Here is a 27,448-nt window from a genome sequence, read left to right as displayed (position 1 = left end):
ATCTTTAATAGTCCGTTCTATTCCACCCTCTCCCCGGGATTCCCGCCCGGTCCCGCTCCCCGCCGCGGCCCCTCAGGGCGGGCGGTGCGGCTGCTGCGGGGCCGCGGGGTGGACACGGCTGTGGGCACGTGCGGCCCGGGGCTGCGGAACTGCCCGGGCGGTGGGAGAGCGCGGAACGGGCGCGGCCCGGAACGGCGGCGGCGCGGTCCGTGCTGCCGCGGGCCCCTGGCGCGAGGGCACCTGCGCGCGGGGCCCGGGCGGGCCTGAGCCAACATAGCGCCCCCTGGGGGGCGCGGGCCCCGTCAAGGGGAGGGGCCGGGCCGGGTGTGGCCGCCAGGGGGCGCCGCGGGGCAGGGGCGGGGCGGGGCCGCATAAAGGGCCCCGCGCAGAGCTCGGAGCCGCATCGCGACCGACCCGCGCTGGGAACCGAACGGGATCGGGAACGGCACCGCCGCAGGTAACGGGGATCCGCACCGCACCCTTTGTCCTTCCCCCGCCTCGCAGTGGGGCCTCGAGGGGCGGGTTTATGTGTGTGTTTAAGGGCTTCTTTCAGGCGGTCCGGGCGGGACCCCCGAGGCCGCGCCCCGCCCTCCCCGAGTGTCGCTGGAGGTGCCCCGAGAGCTGCGGGTGCTGCACCCCGGGATCGCCCGGCCCGGCCCGGGCTGGGTGTCTCCTCCCGCTGTCCCTGGCTCTCCGGGCAGTCCGTGGTGTCCCCAGCGCGGGCCGGACACGGAGCCCCTCGCGTGTCCCCTCACGGCGGTGCCCGGGCGGGGCCGAGGCCGGGATTGCAGCCTCAGCCCGGAGGGCACATCCCGCTGTGCCGGGAGATCGCCTTGGCACAGCTGGACCGGGTTGCGGGGGGGGAAGGGGCGGTGCGGCCGAGAAACAGGCGAGATCTGTGTTGGTGACAGCGAGCGAACCTCCTGAGCGCAGCGTCTGGAAGCCGCAGTCAAGGACTTGTTGCAATAATTAATTATTGACTGTAGGCCTTGAGTCCTTCTTTAGGACCAAGGAGTATTTGGAAATACACAATTTCCTTAAAGCTGCCTTGGCTACTTGCCGGGGTTAAGCATATTTAAAGGAGGGTTGCTGTAGGAGAAAGAACTTGCTGGCTTTGGGCAGTTCAGTATAAAATCAAAGGGGAAGAGTGGCAGAGCTGAACTGCAAGGAATGTGTGCTCTCTAGAGCGCCTCTTGGCATGTTGGCTTTGGTGTGCACGAGAGGGATGCTACTGCAGTACTGCCCCTGTTCATGGAGAAACTGGGGACGTTGCTGTCTGAGGAGGGGAAAAGTCCCGGGGCCATGATCAGATAAAAGTGTTGGATGCTGTCAGAGACGTTGAAGAAGCTGCTGTTTCCACGTATCAGTGCAATGTATCAGGGGAGGTGTGTCAACTGCCTTTGTGCTCTCCGTGTGACAGCAGCATCATATGCTTCTGAAGCCAGCTTTGCAAAACCTATTGCTATGACTGACATACTCTGACTTGCCTCAGTTAAGTAGAACCAAAGCACAAAACAAGTGATGGTGGGTTGGTGCCTGTCTACATTTTTACTTAAATGAATCAGACTGTTTCTCAGACTAAATGCCAAAAGTAAAATTGAAGTCTCCTGAGTAGCAATTCTGTGCCTAGGCCATGGAGTGTGATACAGTCCTTATTTAGGTAGTAACAATTTAAAATTGGGCCCAAAATACTTGCATAAATAAATTGAGTTCAGACAGAGTGTGGTCATATGAAACTCAAGTTTTCCACAAGGACTACAGAGGCCTAATATAAGCCAAGATACTGTCTTTGTTTGGGATAGAAATGCCTGATGTAGTTTATCTTTCAAATTTATGTGCTTATAGTAAATTGAGTCTCAGTACCACACCCTCATTTACTACTTTTTTTTTTTTTTTTTTTTTTTTATATTTTCACTCCTTAAGAGATTTGGAAAAGCTTGATCCTCTGAACATGGCTTAGAAAGTTTATTCTCTTGCCAGACTGAAAATGTATAATTGATTGGATTTTGGAAATACAGCACAAGTTCGTTTAATTAAAAAAAAAAAAAAAAAAAGGAGAATTTGAACCTAGAAGTAATCTCCCCACATGCTTGTAACTTAGGGCACTGCAAACTTCACACCTCTGAATAACTCTGTCTAGATGAACAGATTCAGTGGACAGTAGGGCCCTTCATTCTGGATCAAGTCATTCATGGCCCTCTGTATCTGTGAAACTGCAACCTGAGGCACAAGGGCTTGGTATCTCACTGTAGTATCATAGCAGCTGCACACAAGAACAGGACTATCTTGGAAGGGGGAGCTTGCCAAGTCATTGCTTTTGCATAATCAGTGCTGAGAACAGAGAAACTGTGGCTGTTGGAGAGCAAGGAACTGTGTTAGAGCAGTTCAGTGGCTGGTGGGTTTTTTGACGAAGAGCAAAGTGCAAATAGAAGAGCAGAGTTCAAGTTCATTTGTTTGAGGCTTTGTTCACAAATATCTTGGGAAACCTCTGTTCCCTACAGCAAACAAATCTGTCCAGTATTTATTTTAACAGTAGAAATAAAGCTTGCCACTAGAAAGTACTCTTGATGTTTAGCCTTGGGATTTTTCTACCTGTTTCCTTCCTTCCTGGGAGGAAGAAGCTAATAAAGAAGCTGACAATATATTAATCCTCATAGTGCCAGCAATATGAGGTGTCATTGTAATCATGTCTGTTAACCTGTTTTTCAGAAAAAGGTGGAGAAACAGGGAACTGGACTAGAACTTGTGAAATCTAAAATAAATGAAGCTCATTTATTTATGTGGAAATTGAGGGGAAAATTTGTTCATGCTTTCGAATGTTTTTGTACAACCATAATTAAAGCACATGCCCTTAATTCTCAGATATTAACCTTTTTATCCTCACAGATCTTCTAGGATCTGGGGCTCTAAGAAAAATACCAGTTAGCATGAAACTAGGGACAAACTGTGGTTATCTTCAAGACTTTGGGAGAGAACTTGTATGCTATGTTGGTGCCTCTCCTAGCTGTGTTGTTAAAATGCAGGAATTGGTAGTTTTTGACTTAGGTTGGGCTTTTTTATGTCTATTGCAGCTCAAGATGTCTAAAAAAATCCATGGAGGCTCCGTTGTGGAGATGCAAGGAGATGAAATGACACGGGTCATCTGGGAACTGATTAAAGAAAAGCTGATTTTTCCTTATGTAGATCTGGATTTGCACAGGTAATGGCTCTTTGTGACACATGGCTACTTTGTACTGCAATTTTCATGTGTCATTAGGCTGATCATGCTGAGATCAGCCCCTCTGGGGTTCCTCACAGCAGTAAGCAGTGAATGCTTAATTGTTAGGGTTTTTTCCTGTACTGTACCTCTAAGAAGGTCTCTCACAGACACGGCGTGTATTTTATCTCCTGTACCTTGGCTTCCCAGCATCTGTATTTTATCTCCTGTACCTTGGCTTCCCAGCATCTGTATTTTATCTCCTGTACCTTGGTTTCCCAGCACCTGTATTTTATCTCCTGTACCTTGGCTTCCCAGCACCTGGGCAGCCTCTGTGACTCCCTGCAGCCTAAACAGTTAGAAACACGGGGTGTTTCAGGCACACCATGACCTGCAGCCTGACCTGTGGACCCTGAGCAGGCTATGGCTGTTTGCCATACCTGTTTGAAGATCTGCCCAGAGGACAAAAGGGTGCTTGTAGGGCATAGACTCTGCCCTGATGCCTGTAAGCTTGAGCTCTGCTGTTGACAGTGAGCTAATTGTTGCAATTATTCCCTGAGCCTGTGCTGTGCTTCTGCACTCGCTTCTGGAAAAAACAAATACTAGCAGCTGGTACTGCAAAAAGAGCAAAATACTAGCAGCTGGTACTGCAAAAAGAGCATGCTATCTACAGGCCAAGAAGGTCAAATATTCTCTTCCCTTTCTAGCCACCAGGCTATAACTATTAGAGAAGCATCCAGCTACATTTCTCCTAGCCACGTGGGCAGACATACCTTCTATGGTATCTACCATAATTAAACCCACAAGTCTGACCTCTTCCCCTGCTACTGGAGTCATTTGTATACCACCTACATCAGGCTTTCTGCTTGCTGGTGTTGAGAACCAAGCAAACAGAAACCAGCAGCATAATACATGCCCACAGGCTGGAGAGCATCCCTTTTCAAAGAGGGGTGGGAGGAGGGAAAGCAAACCCCTGGCTGAGGCAGCACAAGGGCTACATTTATGTACAGCTGGCCATGTTCAGGGCTGTCCCATGCTGGGCACCCATTGTTTTCCCAAAGCTATTAAAACAGTGAGTAAGGGAAATGTGCTTTCTCTGACTGCTTGAGGGGAATATTGGCCATTTTTCTGCCAGAGTAGGATTGTGGGTCCATTGTCAAAGCAGCTTTTAAGCCAATTGTAGCTTCATGTGCTCAGTACATGAAATAACCCAGAACCCTCAGCACAAGAGGTTTGAAACAAAGGCCCATATTCATCTGGGGATTGTGCTGCTCCATACTGTGAGATTCCTAGACTGAAAGCTGCCATTGCAGAAAGCTCAAAAGGGAAGGCCAGAGGAGACACTGTGCCATGCTGGCAGAGAACTTCAGCTGTAAACTGAAACTCTCCTTTCTCTAACCTTCTCTACCAGCAGCAGAAGTGTCACTGTATAAGTCCATGTCTTCTTCCAGTCCAGCAGCGTTTGAACTGGAAGAGGGACAACTTCAGTTATGACAGAATGCTGGAACTACACTCATAAGCACATATGAGGTCTGGTTTCTATCCTGTTGGACATAAACAAATGTCCTGGGCAGTTCTGACCATCTTTGTGGGTTTGTTACAGCTATGACTTGGGCATTGAGCATCGTGATGCTACAAATGATAAAGTAACCATGGAAGCTGCTGAAGCCATAAAGAAGTACAATGTGGGCATCAAGTGTGCAACCATCACTCCTGATGAGAAGAGAGTGGAGGAGTTCAAGTTGAAGCAGATGTGGAAGTCTCCCAATGGGACAATCAGAAACATCCTGGGAGGCACAGTTTTCAGGGAGGCCATAATCTGCAAGAACATTCCCCGGCTGGTGTCTGGATGGGTGAAACCCATTGTCATTGGCCGTCACGCCTATGGGGATCAAGTGAGTCACTTCAGTGCTTACCTCTCTTTTTATCTTACTAGCCTTAGTCCTGACTTGTATAGAGCTACAGACTTAGACATCCCTGTGCTCCTGCTCTGTCTCTTGCACTCCACCTGGGAGCAGGTACTTGCTAGCACTTTGTTAGTACTGCACCTGGCAAAGTGTGGGACAGCCTGGTTTGTGCCTCTCTTCCTTAGATAGTGTCACTGTATAAACAGCATTCAGAGGGCTGGATTGGATTGGATAGATCTGTATTTAGACACGGGGTATAACTCCTCTGAATTATTGTTCACCTCTGCAGAACCCTATTCCCTACACAACAATGTTGTGAGAAAATATCCTTTACACTGCCCATCTTCTTACTTCTCAGGACTTTCTGGTGTCAGATGTTGCTCACAGTAAAATGGATCCAAGAGAGTGATTTTTAGAAGTGGGCAAAATTGCCTTCTGCATAGGGATGTGGGTTTGGGTTTTTTATATTTTTTTAACTGGGATCTGCTGCTTAACTTGCACAGCACTCCTGCAGAGTTGGTATCCATAGTGAATACATTGGAATGTGGTACAGAAGTAGGAAAACAGCCTTTATCAGAGCTCTCCTGCCAGAGGTAGTACAAAGCTGTGGAAAGCCCTAGCATGGCACTCAGTGATGTGCCCTTTGGGTAGGCTAGAGGACAAGAATCAATCATACTGTTCTCCATAGGTAATGATATGCTGTAAAACAGCCAAACATGACAAAAGAAAAATCTTCTAAAAGAGCCAAGTGCTTAAATGGATGAGTAAACCCACAAGTCACAAAATTACCTGGGATGGGAAGGTAAAGTAATAAATAAAGAGGAAAATAATTGAAAAACCTTGACACTAGAAAAGAATGGGATTCAACATCCTTAACAGTACTGAATAACTGAGAAGGTCAAAATAATAGTAGGAAACAGTGGATTAAAGGGGAAGGATTGAAACCCTGCCAAAGGATAAGATTAAAGTGAAAGGGATGATATTAGAACTTATAAAGGACATATGAGACACTTCCTTAACTTCAGAACAACTCAGGGAACATGTTCCCTTGATAGGAGGGAAACAACATGGAAAAAAGGATAACAAATTTCAAATAGTACTGTTCAGGACAACTGGGAAAAGGAGATATTTAAAAACTTGAAATACGTGTTTGCTCTTCTGATTCCGTGTATCTCAGAGGAGCAAAATGTGTATCCATGTATGGAATTCAAAGACCTTTTACTACAGGTTTCAGATGTCATCTTGTATGATGTATGAGTCCCCCTTATTTGTGAGATCAGTAGTTGTGATATGAATGGTTGTTTTTGAGGCAGGGAAGAGGAAGGAGCCATTCCACTCACCAACCACACAACAGTCTTTGCACTTTAAAACGTCAGTGCATCTGCAAAAGTACATCCTCTGCCCATTGATGGGACCCAAGAATTTGTGAGCTTTTTCCCTTAAAGGGGAGGATGCCTCCTGAAACTGGCAGACTCTTGACTACTTAGGGACATGGTTTAGTGGTGCACGTGGCAGTGCTAGGTTAACTGTTGGACTTGATCTTAAGAGTCTTTTCCAACCTAAATAATTCTGAGTCTACTTGTCTTTCTAATCCCTAGTATAATAATCCAATGACCACGTGGCTGAATAAAGAGTCTACTTAATGTTTTTTTTAATACAACTGCTTTTCTGCACCCTGCCCTCCCAAATGAAGGTTGTCTTTTATGTTTCTCTTTTTCTGATGGATAAAATCATTATGGCAGTTTTATTTTTTTTTAACAGTACAGAGCAACTGATTTTGTGGTTCCTGGGCCTGGAAAAGTAGAGATGACCTACACTCCCGCAGATGGAGGCAAACCAGTCACATATCTGGTCCATAACTTTGAAAGTAGGTATTTTCTCTAAGTAGTGATTAAAACTGATTTTGGGTTTAATTCAACCTTGAATTGTCAGTCAGAGCTATTTGATGGTAAAATATGACTTTGACGTAGAGTGGGGGAGAAAGTTTACACCACCTTCATTTATCTCTCAAGTACTGAAAGTTACTTGAAATCTTCCTGGGACCAAAGAGGCATATCAAACATACAGTCATACTAGACTGGCCACCTGTCATGCTCTTTGTATGATAACTCTGGTAGCAGCATCTATGTTTTTCTCTCTGATCAGAGGGAAACTTGCTGTGTAAACATGGCTTGACCAAAGGGGAGATATATTTAAGAACAATCCGGGTATAATTCTTTCTGGGTTTAGTTTGTCTTACTGGTCTCTACCTACCTTCACAGTTTTTGCCCTTCTTTATGAAGCAGTCTTTTTTTTTTTTTTTTCCTCTCTATAAAAATGAGAATTAACACTTAGCGTGCAAGGTGGGAAGGAGATTTGACAAGGATGCTCCTGACCGAGTAGGTTCTAAGTGTTTTAAAAGATACAGCCCCAAACGTTTTGGTGTCCCTCCTGTCTATATGACTGTGCTGGTTATATACAGGTTCCTAGGCTCAGGAGGAGTCCTGACATTGCTGGGCTTTGTTGCATGGAAACAATTACACAGGTGTTGCCAGAACTCAGGGTGTTTTCCCCAGGAGCAGGGTTCAGGAAAACATCACACAAGTTCTCTCTCTTGTCTCTCAGTGATCAAAGAGTTGAGTATTTGTAGCCATGGTGACTTATGTGTGAGTGTTGGGTTACTTATGTTTGGGTTTTAGCTCCAAAAACTTATGTCCACAGAATCCTGGTTTGTGTGCAATTTGTTTGGCAAACAGATACCGAGACTGGCACGTGACGCTCTTTCGTAATATTTGATTTCTCTGGCATTCTTCCTCGTAAGAGCCTAAATCTCTACTGCCTCTTTTTGGACAGCCTTTTATTTGGAGTTCACCTGCTTAACTGCCAGTCCTAATTTGTTTTCATTTGCTAGGTAACTGGTGAGCTTGTACTGGAGATGTCTGGCCGTCCAGCTGCCAGTCGGAATTGCTGCTCTGCTTTGCATCAGCAAGCAGAAAACAAAGAAGTGTAAAGATGGCAGATTGCTTCTGTTGCTCTGGGGAACTGCCCTCCCCACAGATAACTGTTGTGCCACCATATTTCCACAATGCATAAGGGAAGCTTGTCTTATTGCTATGCTAATATGTGCAACATTGACACTGAATCAAGAGATTTTAGTAGGCAGTAGGATTGTATGATTGCAATGAGGAATATTTTTTTACCTATATGGAAATAACTATTTGAATAAAACTTAATAGCTGTCATCTAGCAACCATGAAAACATGGCTCCAGAGGACACAATCTCTGTAGCTGATCAGACCCTATTCCATCCTTGACTCACCAGAAGAGGCATGGGGACAACATGTATTTTCACTGGTAACAACAGGAATTTCATTCTCTGCCAATATCAACTTTAAATGACCTTGCTATCTTGGCAAGCAGATAAACCTCATCTATCTTCCCCTCTTCATTCTGCATGTATGTTCATGTAGTAATAAGCATCTGGAGGTAAGGACAAGTGAATATTAGGAGAGGGTATTAAAAAAAAAAAATTGTGTGTTTCCAGAGCAAAGGTCCCTGATACAGGCACTGTACAAAAACTACAGGGGTGGTGGTAGTGAGTTGCTTAAAATTAAGTGCACAGTATCTGCTTTTCACTAGAAACACAGAGCTGTGCTCTGAAGGTGGCAAAGCTTTTTCATGAAGCTCTAGACCCTTCTCTCACCCAAAATCAGCCTCTTCCATGATCTGAATACTGCTTTCTCCCAGGTGAGCTGGGCTGCAAGTTCAAGGCACTTCCATTTATGCTTCTAACACATCTGCATTAACAGTCTAAGTCATGTGAGTGTTGATAGTTCTTCAGAGCCTTCTCAGGACTTGCCCAAGCACCCACATGACTGGCACATTCTTCCCACAACTTGCTGGAAGTGAGCCTGAGCAGGTGAAACAAAGCTGCAGGGTAGGCCAGACACGTGCTGAAAAGATGCAGGAATGCATGTGGCAGCTTGTTTACCTGAGCTAGGCAAAGCAGTCTTTGACTGCTGGAGTTAGTTCTGCAGTTAAAGCATTTAAGATGAGAGTAAATCCATTTCTGGCTTTGACTGAGATCCCCTGCTCCAAACTGCTGCCTGCTGCTTTGATAGAAAAATACTGTATTACTTAGATGGCTAGTAGGAGTTCAAGCACACTCACTTCTGTCACAGTTTTGCTTCTTAGGCTGCTTAGGAGTAGGAAGAAACTTCTTACGTGGATTAGATCACAGTATTAAGATGTACTTAGCTGTAAAACAAAACCACCTTCCTATCCATGTGTCACAGGACTGCTGGAGCTTTGAGCTGATAGTGCAAAGAGAATCTTCTCTTGGAAGAATCAGCCTTTAAAATGAGAACTGGATCAAGACATCTGGGGATAGCACCAGCCTGCCTGCCAGCCAGAGTATTCTAGGGGAGAATGTCAAGTTCTTAATCAAAACTAAATCTAGTTGATTCCTATCTGTTCTTCCTCCACTAACAGGCTGTGGTGGTGTAGCCATGGGAATGTACAATCTTGACCAGTCTATCAAGGATTTTGCCCACAGTTCCTTCCAAATGGCACTGTCTAAAGGCTGGCCCCTCTACATGAGCACCAAGAACACCATTCTGAAGAGATATGATGGCCGCTTTAAAGACATCTTCCAAGATATCTATGACAGGTAACTAGTTGTGTACCCTCTACTGTATAAGTCTGCAGCAGGAACATCCCCTCCAGCCTTGTGAGTTGCATTTTAAGACACTCAGCAGCACTTCGGGAGGGAGGGGATGCCTTCTCTGTCATGGTCTCCCTTGTCCTGCAAGGCACAGTACTCAATATTTAAAGCTCTGCTAACTATGGCTGTGGTGTTCATCCCTTCCACTAGAGAGTCAGATTCTCTGTAGATGCCTCTGTGATCCTGAAGCAGCCTTGCAGTAGCTTAGCAAAGCAGACAAGGGAAAAAAGAGTAAAGAAAATGCAAACTTACTTTAGTTTTTGGTTCTACTCATCTCTGTGCACCTCTCTATGCACAAATTGTGCAATCCCTGTTTATCTGGCAAGGTGTTCTGTTTTCTGTTTTCCAGAGAATATAAGTCCAAGTTTGAAGCCAAAAAGATATGGTATGAGCATAGGCTCATTGATGACATGGTTGCTCAGGCCCTGAAATCTGAAGGAGGCTTTGTCTGGGCCTGCAAGAACTATGATGGGGATGTGCAGTCTGACTCTGTTGCACAAGGTATGAGATGCTTCCTGTGCTACACTGAAGTAGGCTCAGTGGCAGTCTCTTGGGACCTTCCGTCACATCTTCTGTTATGGCCCAGGAGGTGGTCTTGGGTCTCAGAACTTACATTTCAAGCCTGTGGCTAGTCATGGAGATATGAGGCTGTCAGTTTTCTGATTTCACTTTTACAAGAAAATCTATTGAATGTAGACTGTGTGTTTATTTACAGGAGGGAAGTTCCTACCAACATAAGTGATAGGCTTCCTATTCAAATGGACAGTATCCAGACAGCTGGGACACTGTTGCTGACTGGTGATGAGTGTACTGGCAGGTGCTCTACTGATAACTGAGAAAATCTGTCAGGTGTAAAGAGAGGGATTGATCCACTTAACTTTATAGACTTGTAGTGCTTGATCAGCATCCTACATAAGCAAGCTGCCTGGTGCCAAAACAAATGCAGAATCCTACAGGACAAGATGTGTGGCTTTATGTAATATGCTCTTTATAAAGTAATGCCACTAAACTGCCTCCCATAGAACAAGGATGTGTGTTGGACTACTAAACAAAGAAGCTTTCAGAGATGCACATCTCTGAAATCTACAGAGTTAGAAGTGACGTGAATGTCCAGTTTCACTAGCTCCTGTTCCTTTCACTAAAGCAAATGCTCTTGATAAGGAGTTTTGTTTCCTATTTCCCCATGAGGAAGATAAACAGCCCAACATTGCTTATTTATGATTCTTTTTCTTTTACTGTACTTTTCAGTAAAAATCTGTCCAGGAAGTTAGGTAAGAACACTGATTTTCTTGAAATGGTGCAGAATGTCTGTATATCTCTATCTCATGGTTCAGCAGCACTTCCTGATCAGATGAGCTGTTATTTGATGTGTTATGATTAGCCAGTTAGTTGCAGCAGCACTTGCTGTTCAGGGATACTCACATCAAGGCTGGGAGTATGTAGGGGGATTGTAGGATGGGGGGGTTAAGGGGAATTTAATGGAGCTGTCCAAAGGAGACACTGAACTTTTTAAACTTGTATTATTCTGTAGGCTATGGTTCTCTGGGAATGATGACCAGTGTGCTGATCTGCCCTGATGGCAAGACTGTTGAAGCAGAAGCTGCTCATGGCACAGTTACTCGTCACTACCGCATGCACCAGAAAGGCCAAGAAACCTCCACTAACCCCATTGGTGAGCTGCCTTTTACTGCCCTTCAGTGATCTCTACACATGAAAGAATAAGCTTAGAGTGAGAACATCTGCATCCTTTCTGCAGAGAATTGCACCACTGAAACTGCAATAATGCAGTTCATAATGCATTTTTCTTCAGTGGTGACTGTGACGACCCACCCTTAAAGGGAAGGAAGCATCTAACATTCATAAGTGCTCATTGGTGGAAAGGAACAACAAAAGTCAGAGTGTCCACAAACAATCATAAAGTTTTATTAGTGAATTACACACTTGATATGGAAATTGGTATGTTAGTCCCTGACATACCATATAAGCACACAGCTGTGGGTTTTGGATAAAGGATAGGATGAAAGAGAAGAGAGAAATTAAAGAGGAAAAGATGAATGAAAGAAAGAAAGGAAAAGAGAATTAAAGAAGAGGAGAAAAGAAAGGGAGGTCTTTTGGTCTCAATCCTACCATGCCTACTTCCTGCCACTCATTCTTGCACTTGCGCTGTACTGTGTTGTGGTTTCTCCCACAGAAAAGTGCTGCCCTATCTCCACCTGCCCCCCCTTCTCCAGTCAACTCTTGTTCTTTCTCCCAGCATGTTAATACCAACAGTCCTTGGTTGGGTCCATGGACATTGGTTATTGGTGTTTGAGACATACACCACAGACAGTGTTTCTGATTAGCTTGAGAGGGGCTTAGTCCAGGCATGGTTCATTAAGGCCAAGGCCTAATGAGCATTTCTTGGATCACAGTGTGGCCTGAGGGGGTGGGCAGGGGAATGCACCACCACAATTCATCACTGGACTATAGTGAACTCCACTGGGCCTCTACAGAGACTGGAGCAAAATCAGGCTGGAATGGAGTGAGTGTGAGGAATAAACTAGACCTAACCTAGACTTTGAGACATGCATTCACTCTTCAGGAAGCGATTTATAGCCATAAGGGCCTTAAGGTTTAGATTGGTTGTTTTTTATTTTACTCATCTTTCTGATGCTCCAAAAGACCCAGCCACACCCCAGACTTTAACTACACACTTAAAGTGTCAATGCACTTAGAATGGGATATAAGGGAAAGAATCCTTTAAAATTGCATAGAGACCAGATTGTAATATAGTAGGAGGAAGAAGACTGCACCCTTCTGTCACAAAGATAATGTTCTGTGTAACCACAGTCCTACCACATGTCATACTTTGTTCCTACCCAAGTCGGAAAGAAAGATGAAATGAGGTGTGAAGAGATTACTGGAGGCAGTGAGTACTTTCCGGGGTCTGTTCTTTTTTAGAGCTGCACAAAAGGCAAAGAATACCTAGATGAAGATAAGTGTTCTCTTTCCTATACCAGATTTTCTATATTTTTCCTCTGTTTTCAGTTTTTTTGATATAAAAAATCCAATTATTGTTTCACATGATGATTTAGAACGATTTCCAGGGAGTTCTAGAAGGATAGAATAACCCAGTGTTCTCTCTCAGCCTCCATCTTCGCCTGGACAAGAGGACTTGCTCACAGAGCTAAGCTGGACAACAACACTAGCCTCAAGAACTTTGCAGCTGCCCTGGAAGAAGTCTGCATTGAGACCATCGAGTCTGGCTTCATGACAAAGGACCTTGCTGCCTGTATCAAAGGCCTACCTAAGTAAGTGTATGAAATAACCAGCTGTGCTCGAAGGAGGCTGTTTTACGTAGTGGTTCTGAACAGCATTTGCTCGAATGTTATTTTAGTATGGTGAAGAACAGGAGTCTGCCTCAGAACAGGACTCACTGTACTCAGTGCTGTATGAACAGAACACGAGACACTCCCTGACCAAAGTAGCTTAGTCCAGATTGCTTGGTCCCTGTTATTGTACCAAATGAATGGGCAAAAAAGTAAGGAAGGAACTGCAAAGAGGTTTGTTTGTTTTTTTTTTTATGACAGTCTAGCTACATTGGTCAGATCCTACCTTCATCCTAATAAATTAAGAAAACCTACATAACTGCCAAATATCACCTGTATACACTCTTCTCTGGAGCCTTTTGGCAGAAAAAAAAGAACACAGCCTGATGAGTAGGAGATAATTCTTTTGGGTTTAGAGGCAAGACTTAAGAGTTCTTTGAACAGTCTTCCCCTGCTTTAATCATTTGAGAGTGTACAACTAATGCCTGTTTTTTGTTTCCCCCCCTCCAGTGTCACACGCTCTGACTACCTGAACACCTTTGAGTTCATGGACAAGCTCGCTGAAAACCTGAAGCAGAAGCTGGCCTCTCTGCCCAAACTTTAAGGCAGGGGTTCTACTCAAGCTCCCCTAGCAAGGTGTCTCCCACTTACATGAGAGTGTAAGTGGTACCATATCATGCTTTGTTGTGCTTCTTTTAGGATGTTCTTCATCTTTGGCCTCTGGTATTTTCACACTCTTTGGCAGATACTCCTCATCAAAATCAACTCTTTGCCTAATTACTCTAGTTTTTCTGTCGGTTTTCTGTCTGATGCTCTTTCTGCTCACACTTGAGTCTCCTGCAAAGCACAGGCACTTGAAGTCTCTTTCCTGAGGAAAAGCAAATTTTGTGGCCTGGAATCACCTGAGGGAACATCATGACTTGAGAAGGTATGAACTGGGCTTTTTAATAAACTCTCCATATTTTGGATCTCTTAACCTGTTGCATTAAGTCACCACTTTCAAGACTGGGCAGCTGTGCTGGATTCACCACAAATGTACTTTCAAGATCTTGGACTCCATCAGGAGAGCAGGAAAGGTGCTCCACACTAAGTCTTTATTCTTGCTGTCAAAAGCCCACACATAAGCCTTTTGCCCCACCTCACAAACTTCAGACTTACTAGAACAACATGTTGCAACTTTTGGCTGAAGAAGCTTCTTTGCATTTTGAGCACGCTCTTCACCTTGAGATATATCAGGACTACTTTTTGCACTGTTTTTAATTGCGCTTGTTTTCTTTTTTCCTGTGCTTGGTTTTTTAACAGTCATTTTCTCACCAGTTCTAGGTTTTCTTAACAGGCTCCCTCAGGGGTATAAAAACATTTACCCACGATTGCTCACGATGTACTTGCTGAACTTTTACAGACAGTCTCACTCCCCTCAGATGTGAAACTATGCCAATATATAGATGATATTCTAATTGGAGGAGATTCCCATGAAAAGGTGGAGGAAGCAGCAGCAGTGTGGGAAGCATTACATGAAAGAGAAATTGAAATTCCACCTGAAAAATGTCAAGGACCAAATAAAGAAGTAAAATTTTTGGGTACTTGGTGGAGTGCAGTCAGTGCAGCAGTTCCTCCAGACACTTTAAAGGAAATAAAACAAATACAGATGCCCCAAATCAAAGGAAGAATTACAACAGGTAGTGGGAACTTTAGCATATTGGAGCAAACATGTACCTGGATTTTCTATCATTGCTGGTGTATGTGGCACTTTATCACGCTTTGTTGTGTAACATTTCAAACACTAGACAAAAATGAACATAACACTTAAAATTTTTAAAGATCATGTTTTCTTAAACCCCTTGAGCTGCTGCGCTAGGCCCTACTTTTGCCAAGCAGATGAATGTGATACTGTTCAAGTTCAGTGTGGGTCTGGACTCCTAACAGCACACCTGAGGTTTCTCTCTGTGACTTTGATCTGTGTTTCTGTTATTTCTTTATCTCAGTCTGCAAGCCAGTCTGTGTCACATCTCTGGTCAAACCGGCGGTGAGCTACTGTCCAACTGACCTCAGAAATCAGAACCGTCCTCCTCTCTCCAGTACTGTCCATGAGTATAAGTGGGTTTACAGGGCTATGCCAGCTCTGTTGCAGTCCCTCTCAATTTATCTTTCAGTGCCAACAGGAGCAGAGTATCCTGACACTAAGGGATTTGGTTCCATTGCTGGGGTCAGGACTGTAGCATTCAAGAAGCACTTAGTAAATGCTGGAAACGAGCCTTACAGGCTAAGATCCTATTAAAGTCATGCTGCAGTGTCTAAATGCAGGCCCTGCATTTAGTTATGCTCCTTCTGACTGGATGTGAAGCATAGGAACTGTTAATCTCTTCTCCTCTCCCCCAATTCATAAAGGTGCAAAACTTCTAATTGTCTGGGCTATTACTTACCCTTTCTGTTGTGATATAGCATCAGATCCTGACTGTGAAAAACTATTCCATCCATGGTTTTGTGTTCGGGGTTTTTTAAGGAATAGTTTTAGTTCAGACTAAAATAAAAACCAACTAACATTCTTTGTGTCTCTCCTTCCTTTGTGTGATTAGCAGATACTGGGAAATTCTGCCTCAGAGAGACAGTCCAGTAGCTTTCCGCACAATCCAGTACAGGCTGGGACAGACTGTTGGAACGTGGTATAAGCACAAAATAATATCTCCCTTCTTAGAATAGAGTTTTAATTTGTTCTGGCCCAGGTAAAGCTGTGACCTGTAGTGTGGTAGGCATCAGGTAGTGTACAGGAATTTAAAAGGTACCACTTCCATTGAAATTTTATTCTGGGACTAATAGAAACTGATATATCACCACTTGGCAAAACAGAAGCTGGTTAGACCTGAACTAACTCTGACTCTGCACAGCTGACTAGCTAAAGGTGGTGATTAGGATAGAAATGCCAATGTTAGACTAAATGAGCAAAACATATTAGGCATGTGTGTACCAGGGTGAATTTATGCTGATACTTTTGGTCTGTGTTTGGCCCTGCCCCCTGTGAAAGCTTTGCTCTTTCCCTGCCAAGTTATGGGAAAACAAGCACTGAAAAACTGGAAAGTTGTCCTTGAAGAAAGCTTCTTGTATAAACTGTTTTAATTGGTATTCTGTGATTGGCTAGTTATCCTCCAAGGTCGCTTGAAGGAGAGATTGAGGAGAAGGATGAGGAAGGCTCGGCCCCAGACTCAATTAAGAAAGACCCCCAAAACACACTGTGCGTGCGTGAGGGGATTTCCAAAGTTCTCACGCTTGCGCAGAAGAGATGCACTGACATAACCAGGAGGTGGGACTGAGGGCCTCGGGCTGGGTGGTGCTGGCCACACCTAGGGGGGTTGTGGCCACTTAATTAATTGTATAAAAAGCAGATAGTGCTTTCTTGGAGGGGGTTAACTTCACACTAAGGCCAACGTTGCCTTTGGCAGGGACACTTGCCAGTTTGTGAACTTACGGACTCCCCAAGGATGCAGCTTCTGCTATGGGTAATTATAGGCATGCTAGGTCGGTAAGATAACTTTATGGGCAACAGCTGGGTAACTGGGGCTTATTTCTCTCCTCCTTCCTCCCTTTTGGGTTTGTTCGTTTTCTTGGCCACCTTTTGGTAATAAATATTGGGTTTTGTTGAGCTAGCAACGGTGTCTAGTTTTTCACGTTCCAGTATATCTCGGACCTTTCCCTATTACAATGTGTTTGAAACACAGCTCTATAACTGCTAGGAACTGTCACTATACCTTTAATAGGAATGAATGCAGTCTACAATTCTGTTGTTAGTACAAGCACATAAGACATAGAGCTGGAAAAAGCCCCATTTCTGATCCCTAGAGGCAATGAAAACAATTACTGGGAACAGCTGGAGATCCATGTTCCTGCCTGGCTTCTGACATCAGTAGTTCAGCACAGTAAGGCAGGTCCTACTACAACAGCACCTCTAACAAATTCCCTGTTATTTATTATTCCTGCCTGGCTTCCAGAGTTACAGAGTACCAGAGACAGCTTGGTACCTTTGAGGAAGCTGAACAAATAAGAGGGCATTTTTAAATCTTATGGTTTTTGTTTGCTAGTTTTAGTGACTTTCTACTATTACTTATGTATAAGCAATGTGGTAGCATTTACCCAACTGCAGATGACACTCTTTTCCCCCTGTACTAACAAAGTTTCCATCTTCTGGAGGACTCTGCAGAGTACAGCAAGACCCAGTCTATCCTCATGAACTGAGGGATGTTGCTGAAGTGCTAAAGAGAAGCAGTAAGTATGGTCAGAAGAACAGAGCATCCCTCTCCTTGCTCTGCCACAAAGAAAGAAGAGACAATTTTCCTGCTTCCAAGGGGGCACATTTCCTTCCCTTTAACAACCAATACGATCCTTTCTTTTCCCAACCACTCCCTCAAACCTTCAAAGTTAGATAGCAGTAGACCCTAAAAAAGCAAGTGCTGGAGGCCAGCAGGTGCTCAGTCTGCAATGGAAGAGTACAGGCTTTCCTGAAACTCAGTTGAGTACTGGAGTACTGTGTCCAGCTCTGGAGTTCCCAACTTAAGGCGGCCACGGACCTGTTGGAGCAAGTCCAGAGGAGGGACACAAGGATGATCAGAGGGCTGGAGCACCTCTCCTATGAAGACAGGCTGAGAGAGCTGGGGTTGTTCAGATGAAGAGAAGAAAGAGGAGAAAAAAGGGGGGGGGGGAAAGAGAGACGGGGGCCCAATCCACTCCCTTTTATAGTTAAGCTGACACACGTCTCTTATGTAACACTAGATTTTCTGTGCTTTTTTGTTCACACATGCAAAACCAGCCTTTCTCCAGGAAGTGAGCTGGGGGGAGGGATTGGGCACAAGTCTCAAGGCGGAGCAGGGAGTTGGCTCAGGACAGCGCTGCCCCACCTCTGCAGGACCCTCTCTCCAATCACCTTTCCTGTAGCAATACCCAAAATGAGACAAAACATGCTTAGGTCTGGTCCTCTACCTCACCCAGTGCTCAAACATTCCTAAATGTTGGTTGCTGCCACAGTTTAAGCCCAGATGGAAATCATGCACCATGTAGCCGCTTGCTCAAACCCCTATTTCTTCCCCCAGTCACCCAGTGAAATGGGGAAGAGAACTGAGGTAAAACTTGTATGTTGAGATAAGAAAGTTTAATAATTGCAAATAAAAGTAAAAATACAATAATAATGGTAACTAATAATAATAACTAACAATAATAAAAAGGAAACAAACAAGTGTTACATAATGCAATTGCTCACCACCCACTGACCAATGTCAAGCCCCCCTTCCTGAACCCAGATTGGCCATGCTTCTAGGTATATAGTTAGAATAGATACAACTTAGCAAAAAAACCAAAACATCAGTGTGTTAACAGCATTACCATTCCGAATCCAAACACGAAACTGTAAGAGCTACTAAGAAATTAACCCTGCCCTAGCTAAAGCCAGGACAGTTGGGTAGAGGGCTCATATTCCACTGTAGCAAGCTTTATATAGCGGACTAAGGGAGAGCGCAGGAAGGAAGCAGAAGACAGTGAGCAGCTAACCATACAGAATGTAAGGGCCATGTCCATCATTACAACAGACATCCACACAACACTTTCCCCACCCCATGAGTCCCAAAGATTTCAAAACAGAAGAAATCCACAGTGCAAAGCTCAATTCATTGAAGCAGTCCTTTGGCTGCACTGATTGGAATAGTTCAGCTGTCTGGTCAGCAACCTCCATCTTTGCTCTGGCCTCTTCAATTGTGGCTGGACAGAGAAGCTTCTAAGAACTTGCAGGTTGCCTATTCAACTGTTATTTTCATCCTGACTCATTCCTGTTGTTATAAACTTGCCTACCTTGGCACTGGGACATCCTTCAGGAAGCCATTCTTCTTCCTCTTTCATCTTCTGGTTCCTTCCCTTGGCTTTAACAGGTTTCTTTTTTCTTTTGTAGAGAGGAGAGCAGAGGAATGCAGTGTCTGTAAATGGGTCGCCCTGCCTCAGTTTACTGCAGAACCAAAAGGATTACATTGAGTCATCAAGGATTCCTTGAAAACTTGTATGATTTTAGTCCCCAAAGTTTCTGATTTTACTGCAGTGCTTCTCCTATAAGATGATTGAGTGGTACAGTTTGGTCCTTGTCCATTACAGGGTACCTTCTGACCCAATATAACCAACTATTCAAAGAAAGCTCAAACTGTGACACTTTTCAGGGAAAAAGCATAGTACTACCCTGTAGCATAACAACAAAGTCATTATTTTAGGAGTTAAATGATTCTGTCCAATAGCCATTGGATGTACTGAATCTACAGTTTCTTAGGGAAAAGATGCAGCTATTTGTTTAGAAACTCATATCTGCTAGAAAAAGTGAATATAGATACAGCCTGCTCTCAGGAGGAAAGTACTACTCAGGTGTGTAAAACTTTATCCATCGCAGAATGCAAATGAAACCAAGGCTTTTGCTGAGCCATCTCTATCTAGTCTGTACTTTATCCTCATGTTCCTGCCTCATTAGCACTGGAGTACCACAGATGCCCATTTCAACAAGGGAAATAACATCTTTGGTAGCTTGTTACCAGAAGCCTACACATCCATCCCATGGTGATGCAGAATTCTGGCATAACCACACTGTGGTAGAAGAGAAGGACCACAGAACACAAAGAGTAAGAGCAACTTAAACAAAGCAACAGAGGATCCAGCCCTGGAGGGTGAACACATGAGAGCAGAGCAAGTGTTGCAGCATGGGAGCAGTCATTGGAAGGAATAGTTTAAAGCCCAACCTGTTGAGTTTTGGTTCTTTATAGCAGGCTGGGTTCCGTCTCCGCCTGGATGAGCGCCCTGATACTTCTGAGGTGGAGCAGGACAGAATCCTGGTATTGTTCAAGTCCTGTAGTGGTCTGATCTCTGCAAAGGAAGACATTCACATGAGTTGATCAAAGTGATTCCAAATAATTTCCAGATATCCTAAGAAATAACAGCTGCCAAATAGAAAGGACTGCATTACCACATTTCTCTGAACACTGCACAAACCTGAATCCAAACCACATTCCCTCTAAACTCAGGAGACCATTTTAATCCAAAAATACCAGACCTGCTCCTCAAAAGTCAGCTCATAAATCAAATTAGGTTCCTCAGTGAAAAAATACAGATTACTAATACTAATTGTAACGAATGTGGATAGAGCCTTCCTAAATCTTCGTTTGCAAAGCCTAGCCACGATGATGAATACTGCCAGTATCATGGGCCCTGGTGTAGTAGAAAAATGATACAAAAAATATATTTGATAGTTGTAATGCCCAGGAGCTTACAGCCTGGAGGAGAGAGCAAGCTTATGGCACATAAACAACCTACCAGCAACTTACCAACTTCTAGCAAGACAAGACCACGCCAATGTTCACAGCAGCTTTCAAAGTGAAGTCAGAAAAAAGAAGGGCAGGAGAACAAACTTACTCCCTCTCTACAAAGTACAGCCCACTCTAGTTGTAACAGGCCTGTTTGTCAACAGCTACAGAAAGAAAAACCCCATGAAATTACTCTCTTTACTGAGCATCCACTTATAGCAAACTCCTCAAAAGGATCAGCTTAACTACTGTATTACCAGCCAAGGGATACACCCTCCAAATTCTTAACAAAAAAAAATTTAAGGTAGCTCGCAATTAATTTCCAGTGAAGATCTCACCTAGAGGTATGAAATCTGAAACCTTGCAGCACTAACCACTCTGGACCAAAAATTTGCCATCTTCTTCACATTCTGTGCCCAGTAATGCTGACTCCAGTAAGCAGGGTCAGCATCAAATTAGACTTTTCAACTGCTTGAGTAGGTGATTTTCTAAATTAATACGCATGCTCTGCAGATAACAACAGTGGTAAAACAAGACTTGCAGCACATGCTGCTAGTCTTTCCCAATATCCACAAGTGGAAAAAATGGCCAGCAATTCTCATAGGAATGCTGATAAACTAGAAGCAAATGCAGCCACAGAAATGACTGGCCAGCACCAGTGGAAGCATAAATGATCAGACTGGAGACTGATCTTTAGCTCTGAAAAAAAGAAAAGAAATAAAATATAAGCATTTGCTGCATGGATTCTTTCCTCTCATCTCCAAACACAGGAACCCTCCCCAGCCTACCACCTACCAGGTTCCTGTGAAGGTGAGCTCTGAGAACTTGACTGAGAATTTGTTTCCCCGGGTATTTTCTCTGCAGTCTTCTCCTTAAATATCAGGGAGCTTTTCAGCCAAACAGGGGATTTTTCTGGCATTCTGTTGCCCTCAGCACCCAAGCTCTTGGAAACTAGTACTTCAGTAAGCCTGGAGCTGACAGGCAAAGCTGCACAACTGGTCATAGAGGAGGATTCAAGATTGTTAGGAAGGTCCATAAGAGTATTTGTAAGTGATATCTCAGGTATCTGCTCCTCCAGGAAGCCATCTGGCTCAGACAGCAGATCTGTAATGAAGGAAAACTTCCCCATAGAGACAGTTTGCTTGGGTGCAAGTTCCGTTGAACTTCCAGTGAGAACATTGGCACCATCACTTTGTCTGGCCAAGGTATCAGACTCTGGAGGTCTAGAGTTGTTCCTCTGAGGCTTGGGTTTGCAATAGGCTTTTTTTTTCAAATCACTCATGTTGTTGTCAACATTAGCTTGCCTTTCTTCTTGAAGGCCCCTTGTCTGTTTTTTATTGCTCTTGTGATAGTTCTTAGCAGCTCTGGGGATTTTGCTAGCTTTGATCCCAGGAACTGACCTGGGAGATACATTTTCACTCCCGTCAAATTCTGTCTGGACGCAACCCAAGTTTCCTGCAAGATCCAAAGGATGGATAATGTAAGTTTTCCTGCTACGTTTAACATTGCCAGGCAAATCCTTTGTGCTCTCCTTAGCTACTTCTTGAACATCTGTACAGGGCCCAAAAACATCAACTTCGTTTCTCTGATCACAACTGCTTAACCTGACAGTTTTCCTCCTTGTCTGGTTTCTTTTAGGATGTTCTTCAGCTTTGGCCTTTCGTATTTTCACACTCTTTGGCAGATACTCCTCATCAGAATCAACTACTTGCCTAATTACTCTAGTTTTTCTGTTGGTTTTCTGTCTGATGCTCTTTCTGCTCACACTTGAGTCCTCCTGCAAAGCACAGGCACTTGAGGTCTCTTTTCTGAAGAAAAGTGAATTTTGGGGACTGGAATCATCTGAGGGAATTTCATGACTTGAAAAAGTATGAACTGGGCTTTTTAATAAATTCTCCATATTTTGGATCTCAAAGATAGGTCCCTTCTTAACCTGTTGCATTAAGTCACCACCTTCAAGACTGGGCAGCTGTGCTGGATTCATCACAAATGTACTTTCAAGATCTCGGATTCTATCAGGAGAGTGGGAATGGTGCTCCACACTACAGCCTCTGTCAAAAGCCCCCACACAAGCCTTTTGCCCCACCTCACAAACTTCAGACTCAGCAGAGCATGTTGCAACTTCGGGCTGAAGAAGTTTCTTTGCATTTTGAGCACACTCTTCACTTTGAGATATATCAGGACTACTTTCTGCACTGTTTTTAGTTGTGTTTGTTTGCTTTTTTCCTGTGCTTGCTCTTTTAACAGTCATTTTCTCACCAGTTTTACGACTACCTTTGCTTTTAACCTTTATAGGAACAAACTCAGGGACTTGTCTATAGGTGGAGTCCGTTTCAACACCACACTCAGTTTCTTTAGCCTGTGGCTGATCACAGAAAGTCTCTTCACCCACAGATTTTCTATCAGAAATAACATTGGTTTGCATAGGTGAAGCCAGGGAGCTGGGTGATTTCAGCTGTTGCTGTGTGTTGTTGTTGCTGGAGCTGCTGCTGTCCTTTGTGATACTACACAAAGCAGCCTGAGTGGAACTGACACGCGGGAAGATACCCACACCAGAAGATGGAGTGCTTGTAGCAAAGAGGGTGGAGCGCTTTCTCCTCTGAGTAACGTGCCCTTGTGAGAGACGATCAAGGAAATGTTTTGCCATCTCATCAGCCTCATACGAAAGACGATGACTTTCCCAGGCAAGCGCTGGGGAACTGTTGGGATTTTGTTCAGCGGTGCACAAGACCTCTGTTGGAAAGATAAAATTCATTCCTAAGATGGAGAAATGCAGCAGGCAAATGCCAGCTTTCCCCATACCACAAAAAGCCTTGCCCCACACACTGCCACAAATCCAGAGCATAGAAAAACATGATTTTGTTTCTACAGAGACTCCCCAGACTTTCTGTGTAACAGAATTGCTCATCTGGCTCCCCCTCTGAACAAAAAGACATTCCAAAGCAAAATCCCGTAACCTGCGATAATATTTAGGAACACTCATGATCCAAATAAGAGTTATTACTTATATGGCAAATCCACAACGAAAAGTTGTGCATCTAGTCAGATTCTGCACCTTTGGACATTTCTGAAAATCTTATGTAAGCTCAGTGCCTATTGCTCAAAAAGCCTGATTTGTAATCTTGAACTATTGCAAACATGCCAAATATCCACAGCAACACATCCCATTCTGGGATATGAGTAACTACAGCAATAAGAGCACCAGGGAAGCATGCAGTTCCTACCAGCTATTGGAGTTATGGTTAGGAGCTAACTGGAACTCTGGCACTGCACTCACGCATTTCTGAGCACAGATACATAAAGTCATACCAGAAGCAAAATATGCAAATTTACCTCCAAAGATGCAAGAGTCATGAAAAGCCTCCTGTGTTTCCTTTGTTTCAGAGAACTTCTTCCCATTCTCTTCCTGGTGGGATTGAGGTTCCTCAGCATGCTGTGGTGGCAAAGTGTCTTTGGAGGCAACAGGCACAATTTTCAGGGGCTCATTAGAAGCAGGTCTCTGAAGTTCTCCTGAGGATGTTTGTACTGCTGTGGAGCTGCCACCTCGCTGTCCTGCATCACACAGCTTGGAAATGGGCACCCTCATTGGTATCCCTGTAACCCTGGTGAGAAGGAATAACAGCAATGGAGCATGTTCCATGTATATGACAGCCCCAGAATCCAGCAGAGTAACTACAGCTTTCACCTCCATCAGTTGACAAAATGTATTTCTCAAGTCTTCAAGTGCTGAAGAACACACACTGCCCAAGCAGGACAGATTTCCCACTTTTGGGCAAGCACAACACATAAGGAGATCACACTGCTGTGGATACAGAAGTAGGAGAAAAATACACTGAGGGAACAAGGAAGTAAAGGCCTTTCAACACACAGGTTGTGACCACACATTCACCTTGCTGTGGAACACCAACACAGCTGCCTGGTGTTATGTGTGTGGGCAACTCCAAGGACTCCCCTGTGCTCTGAAGGGAGACTAAACAGAGGAGAAACAGAACTTCAGATACATTTTAAGAGATCCTGCTCTAATCATTTTTCCAGAATACAAGTTTACATCATACAAGCAGGTGACTATTAAGCATATATATGTAACAAACAAAGTGGCCAGCTATGGCATTCACTCATTCAAGGAAATCTTGCAGTGCTCACCAGCTACAGGGGGAAAACTACCCAAAAGTAATGCATTCTCAAATAAAAAAGGCAGAAGGACCACCTTTTGCACAGACTTGGCATTAGGACAAACAAGACAAGGAGTGGCAGCAGAAAGACACAGAGTAAAAGAAAACATCAAGCAGTGGAGATTCAGAAAAGATATCTCACATAAAACTGGCAACTGGGCACACACATAAAACACAAGAAGTTTAGCATCTAGAAATTCAGGACAAGCTGATATCATTTTAAGGCCCACCTCAGAAGGTGACCATCTGCAATATCATCAGCCCAGCAATCTTCAGTCATGCTGCTCTTCTGGCCACTGGGCAAGGACGCAGAATTTGTATCAAACTGGAAAGAAGAGAAATAGAAGAATGGGTTAAAGTTCTTACAATCCTCATGCACAGAAACAGCAGAAACTCAGTTTCACTCTGGAAAGAATGTAAAATGCTGCCAGTGACCCACTCCCATTTAAAATTGCATAAATTATGAAATAAAAAATTATGAAATAATTAGATTCTGTGTCAACAAGATTAAGGATGAAGTTAAACTAGTTCAGATAATATGAGACTAAGAAGCAGGAATATTTTCCCCATCCACCCCTGAGACAGGACATAGGGAAGATGTCCTATTCCCTATCCCAAGTTACCATGGCAAAACTTTAAAAACTAAATTGAAAAGAAGTCATAACGTGTCAGAGCAGAAGAGCCTACTGGCCAATACAGCCAACAACCTAGAGGAAAGCAGTTTAAAACTGTAGCCCTTCCAACAGAATAAATTACTGCAGAAATCCTTAACATCAAGCTAAAAACAAGGATGCAGCCAGCATAATTCAAGCAAGCAAATAAAAACAGCTTAAGCATCCAACACTGCAGTGAGCAGGCAACACAAAGCAAAAGACAGAGACAAACAAAGCCCCCTTCCCAGAGCAGTGTGCTCATGTTTCCCATGGTTTACCTCGGACAGCCGGGCCGTCTTAACTGCAGCCAGAAGATTTTCAAATTCTTTCAAGATATGATTCTGTTGAGGTAATAAAAGAGAGAGAAACCATAAAGACATTAAATTAAAACATCTATTCCAACAAGGATATTGGTAGCTAGAGCAAGGAACTGGGGAGAACACGGCTTGCAAAAAAAAAAAAAAAAAAAAAAAAAGGCAAATGAATGGTGACCTTTTTCATATGCTGAGAATTTGGACAATCAGCAACAGGTCACTCCTCCCAAGGTTGAGATGCTAGTGCTGCATGCCTTGCCTACCACACGTCCCCATGCCAGCCACGTTGCTAGTGCCATACCTGGAAGGAGAGCCTGTGGCGCAGCACAGCGTTCTGGAAGTGGCACTGCTCCACCTCCTTCTGTAAGACGGCCTTCTCCCGGGTGAGCCGCTGGGCATTGGCTTTCTCTGCATTAAGGGCCAGAGCCAATGCTTTATTGTTGTGCTTTAGGGAGACTTTAATAGTAGAAGAGTTGTCTGTAAGAGATAGAGAGATATCACACAGAATCAGCATCCCAGGTTTCATCCATGCCTCTTCCCTCATCATACTACTTCTTCCTCTTTCCAGAATAGCTTTCCTTAGATTTGGATCTCTACAACTCAACAGCCCACACACAAAACCAGCAGTATAATTCCTTCCAGCAACAGAAGTCTCCAGAGAAGAGCAGGAACAAAATTTCCGTAATAACCTGCAACACTTCAGACACCCTCTTCATCCTCAGTTGGTCATGCTCAGGTAGCAAGCTACTGCTTCAATTCTTAATGCATGATAGCATGGTTCAGGTGCTGAGTTTGAGAAGATATGCTTCTGGCTTTGAATATGCCACCTGAGTCCTCATCTCTATCCAAAAAGTGGGAGAAAAACCTATTTTCCTCTAGTTGTCCTTGAGCAGATTTAGAGCCATGTTTCCCAATTTCAAAACAATTAAATAAGAGCAATAGAAATACCTAATTTTTTCAAGGTAATCCAAATTATCTCATGTGCTATCTTTGCATTATTTCCCCCATAAAAACAAGTCACAGTTGGGCTAGCTTCTGCACAGGATTGCATATACACTAAAATACTTTCCACACCTCTTGTTTTTGCTATTTGGACCCTGAGGACTCAGTTTCCCAAACACAGATGTCTGATGTCATCTGAGATGCTGCTCAGCAGCCTTTGACGCCCCAAGCTGCCGTTCCAAAGGTTCTGTGTTAAACCTGCCAGTCACAGATACTTCAGACACCCCTGGACACCTTGAGTGACACTTAACACCCACTTGCAGGGCATTGAATTAACCAGAAACCCCTCGGGCAGAGAAGCTGCCAAGACTGCCGCCCACCGCCACGGCCAAAGGCACAGTTCCAAGCTGATGTAGCTGCCGGCCCCTGCACGCGCTGCAACGCATAATACACTCACTAATGATTTTCGTTTTGATTTTGGATACAAGCGAGGCATTCAACTTCGCAGTCCTCAAGGCACCCTTTTTCTTCTCCCGCATCCTCTCTCTTACGTCGCTCAGGCTGAAGAAGGACGTGTCGGCGGCCTTCAAAGATGCCATCGCTGTAGAGGGTGACACCGAGCAGGGTTAGCACCCGTATTCCCCGCCAGCAAGTCCTTGGCGGCCAAGACTCGTACTACCCCCGAGCAGCGGCCCCGCGGCCCCTCATGGCCCGAGCAGCTCTGGGCACAGCCCTGCCGCCCCCCGCACGGATCCCCGGCTCACCTGCGGACTGGGCAGCTGCCTCTCGCCGCAGAGAGGGCCGGAGGGGAGGGCGCAAGAAGGAAGAGGAAGCCCTGCCCGCCAAGCGACTTTTGAAAGCGAGCGGGCCGGAGGGCAGCCCGCCCCTCGCCCCGCCCCGCGAGATGGCGGCGGGAGAGGCGTCCTGGGCCCGCAGAGGCC

The 27,448-nt window shown here is 44.5% G+C and overlaps 2 protein-coding genes across 2 annotated transcripts; one reads left to right on the top strand and one right to left on the bottom strand.

Moving 5' to 3' along the window:
• Positions 1-349: 349 nt before the first annotated feature.
• On the top strand, positions 350-15,659 carry IDH1 (isocitrate dehydrogenase (NADP(+)) 1). The gene is made up of 9 exons (XM_032693806.1): positions 350-457; positions 3,072-3,199; positions 4,800-5,091; positions 6,865-6,970; positions 9,574-9,751; positions 10,155-10,306; positions 11,337-11,477; positions 12,933-13,095; positions 13,624-15,659. Exons 2-9 carry the CDS (start codon positions 3,078-3,080, stop codon positions 13,715-13,717), a joined length of 1,248 nt encoding a protein of 415 aa, XP_032549697.1. The 5' UTR covers positions 350-457; positions 3,072-3,077; the 3' UTR covers positions 13,718-15,659.
• A 1,013-nt stretch (positions 15,660-16,672) lies between these two features.
• On the bottom strand, positions 16,673-27,369 carry LOC116789681 (shugoshin 2-like). Its single transcript, XM_032693791.1, has 10 exons — positions 27,272-27,369; positions 26,965-27,108; positions 25,867-26,042; positions 25,530-25,592; positions 24,829-24,923; positions 23,760-24,028; positions 21,222-23,159; positions 19,866-19,989; positions 18,943-19,093; positions 16,673-17,357 (listed from the first exon to the last, which is right to left on the bottom strand). Exons 2-10 carry the CDS (start codon positions 27,104-27,106, stop codon positions 17,271-17,273), a joined length of 3,045 nt encoding a protein of 1,014 aa, XP_032549682.1. The 5' UTR covers positions 27,107-27,108; positions 27,272-27,369; the 3' UTR covers positions 16,673-17,270.
• Positions 27,370-27,448: the final 79 nt, after the last annotated feature.

This window comes from Chiroxiphia lanceolata, chromosome 7 (genome assembly GCF_009829145.1).
Source record: "Chiroxiphia lanceolata isolate bChiLan1 chromosome 7, bChiLan1.pri, whole genome shotgun sequence".
NCBI lineage: Eukaryota > Metazoa > Chordata > Aves > Passeriformes > Pipridae > Chiroxiphia > Chiroxiphia lanceolata.
The sequence above is the reverse complement of the archived record's forward strand: the minus strand, read 5'-3'. Positions and strand labels throughout refer to the sequence as shown.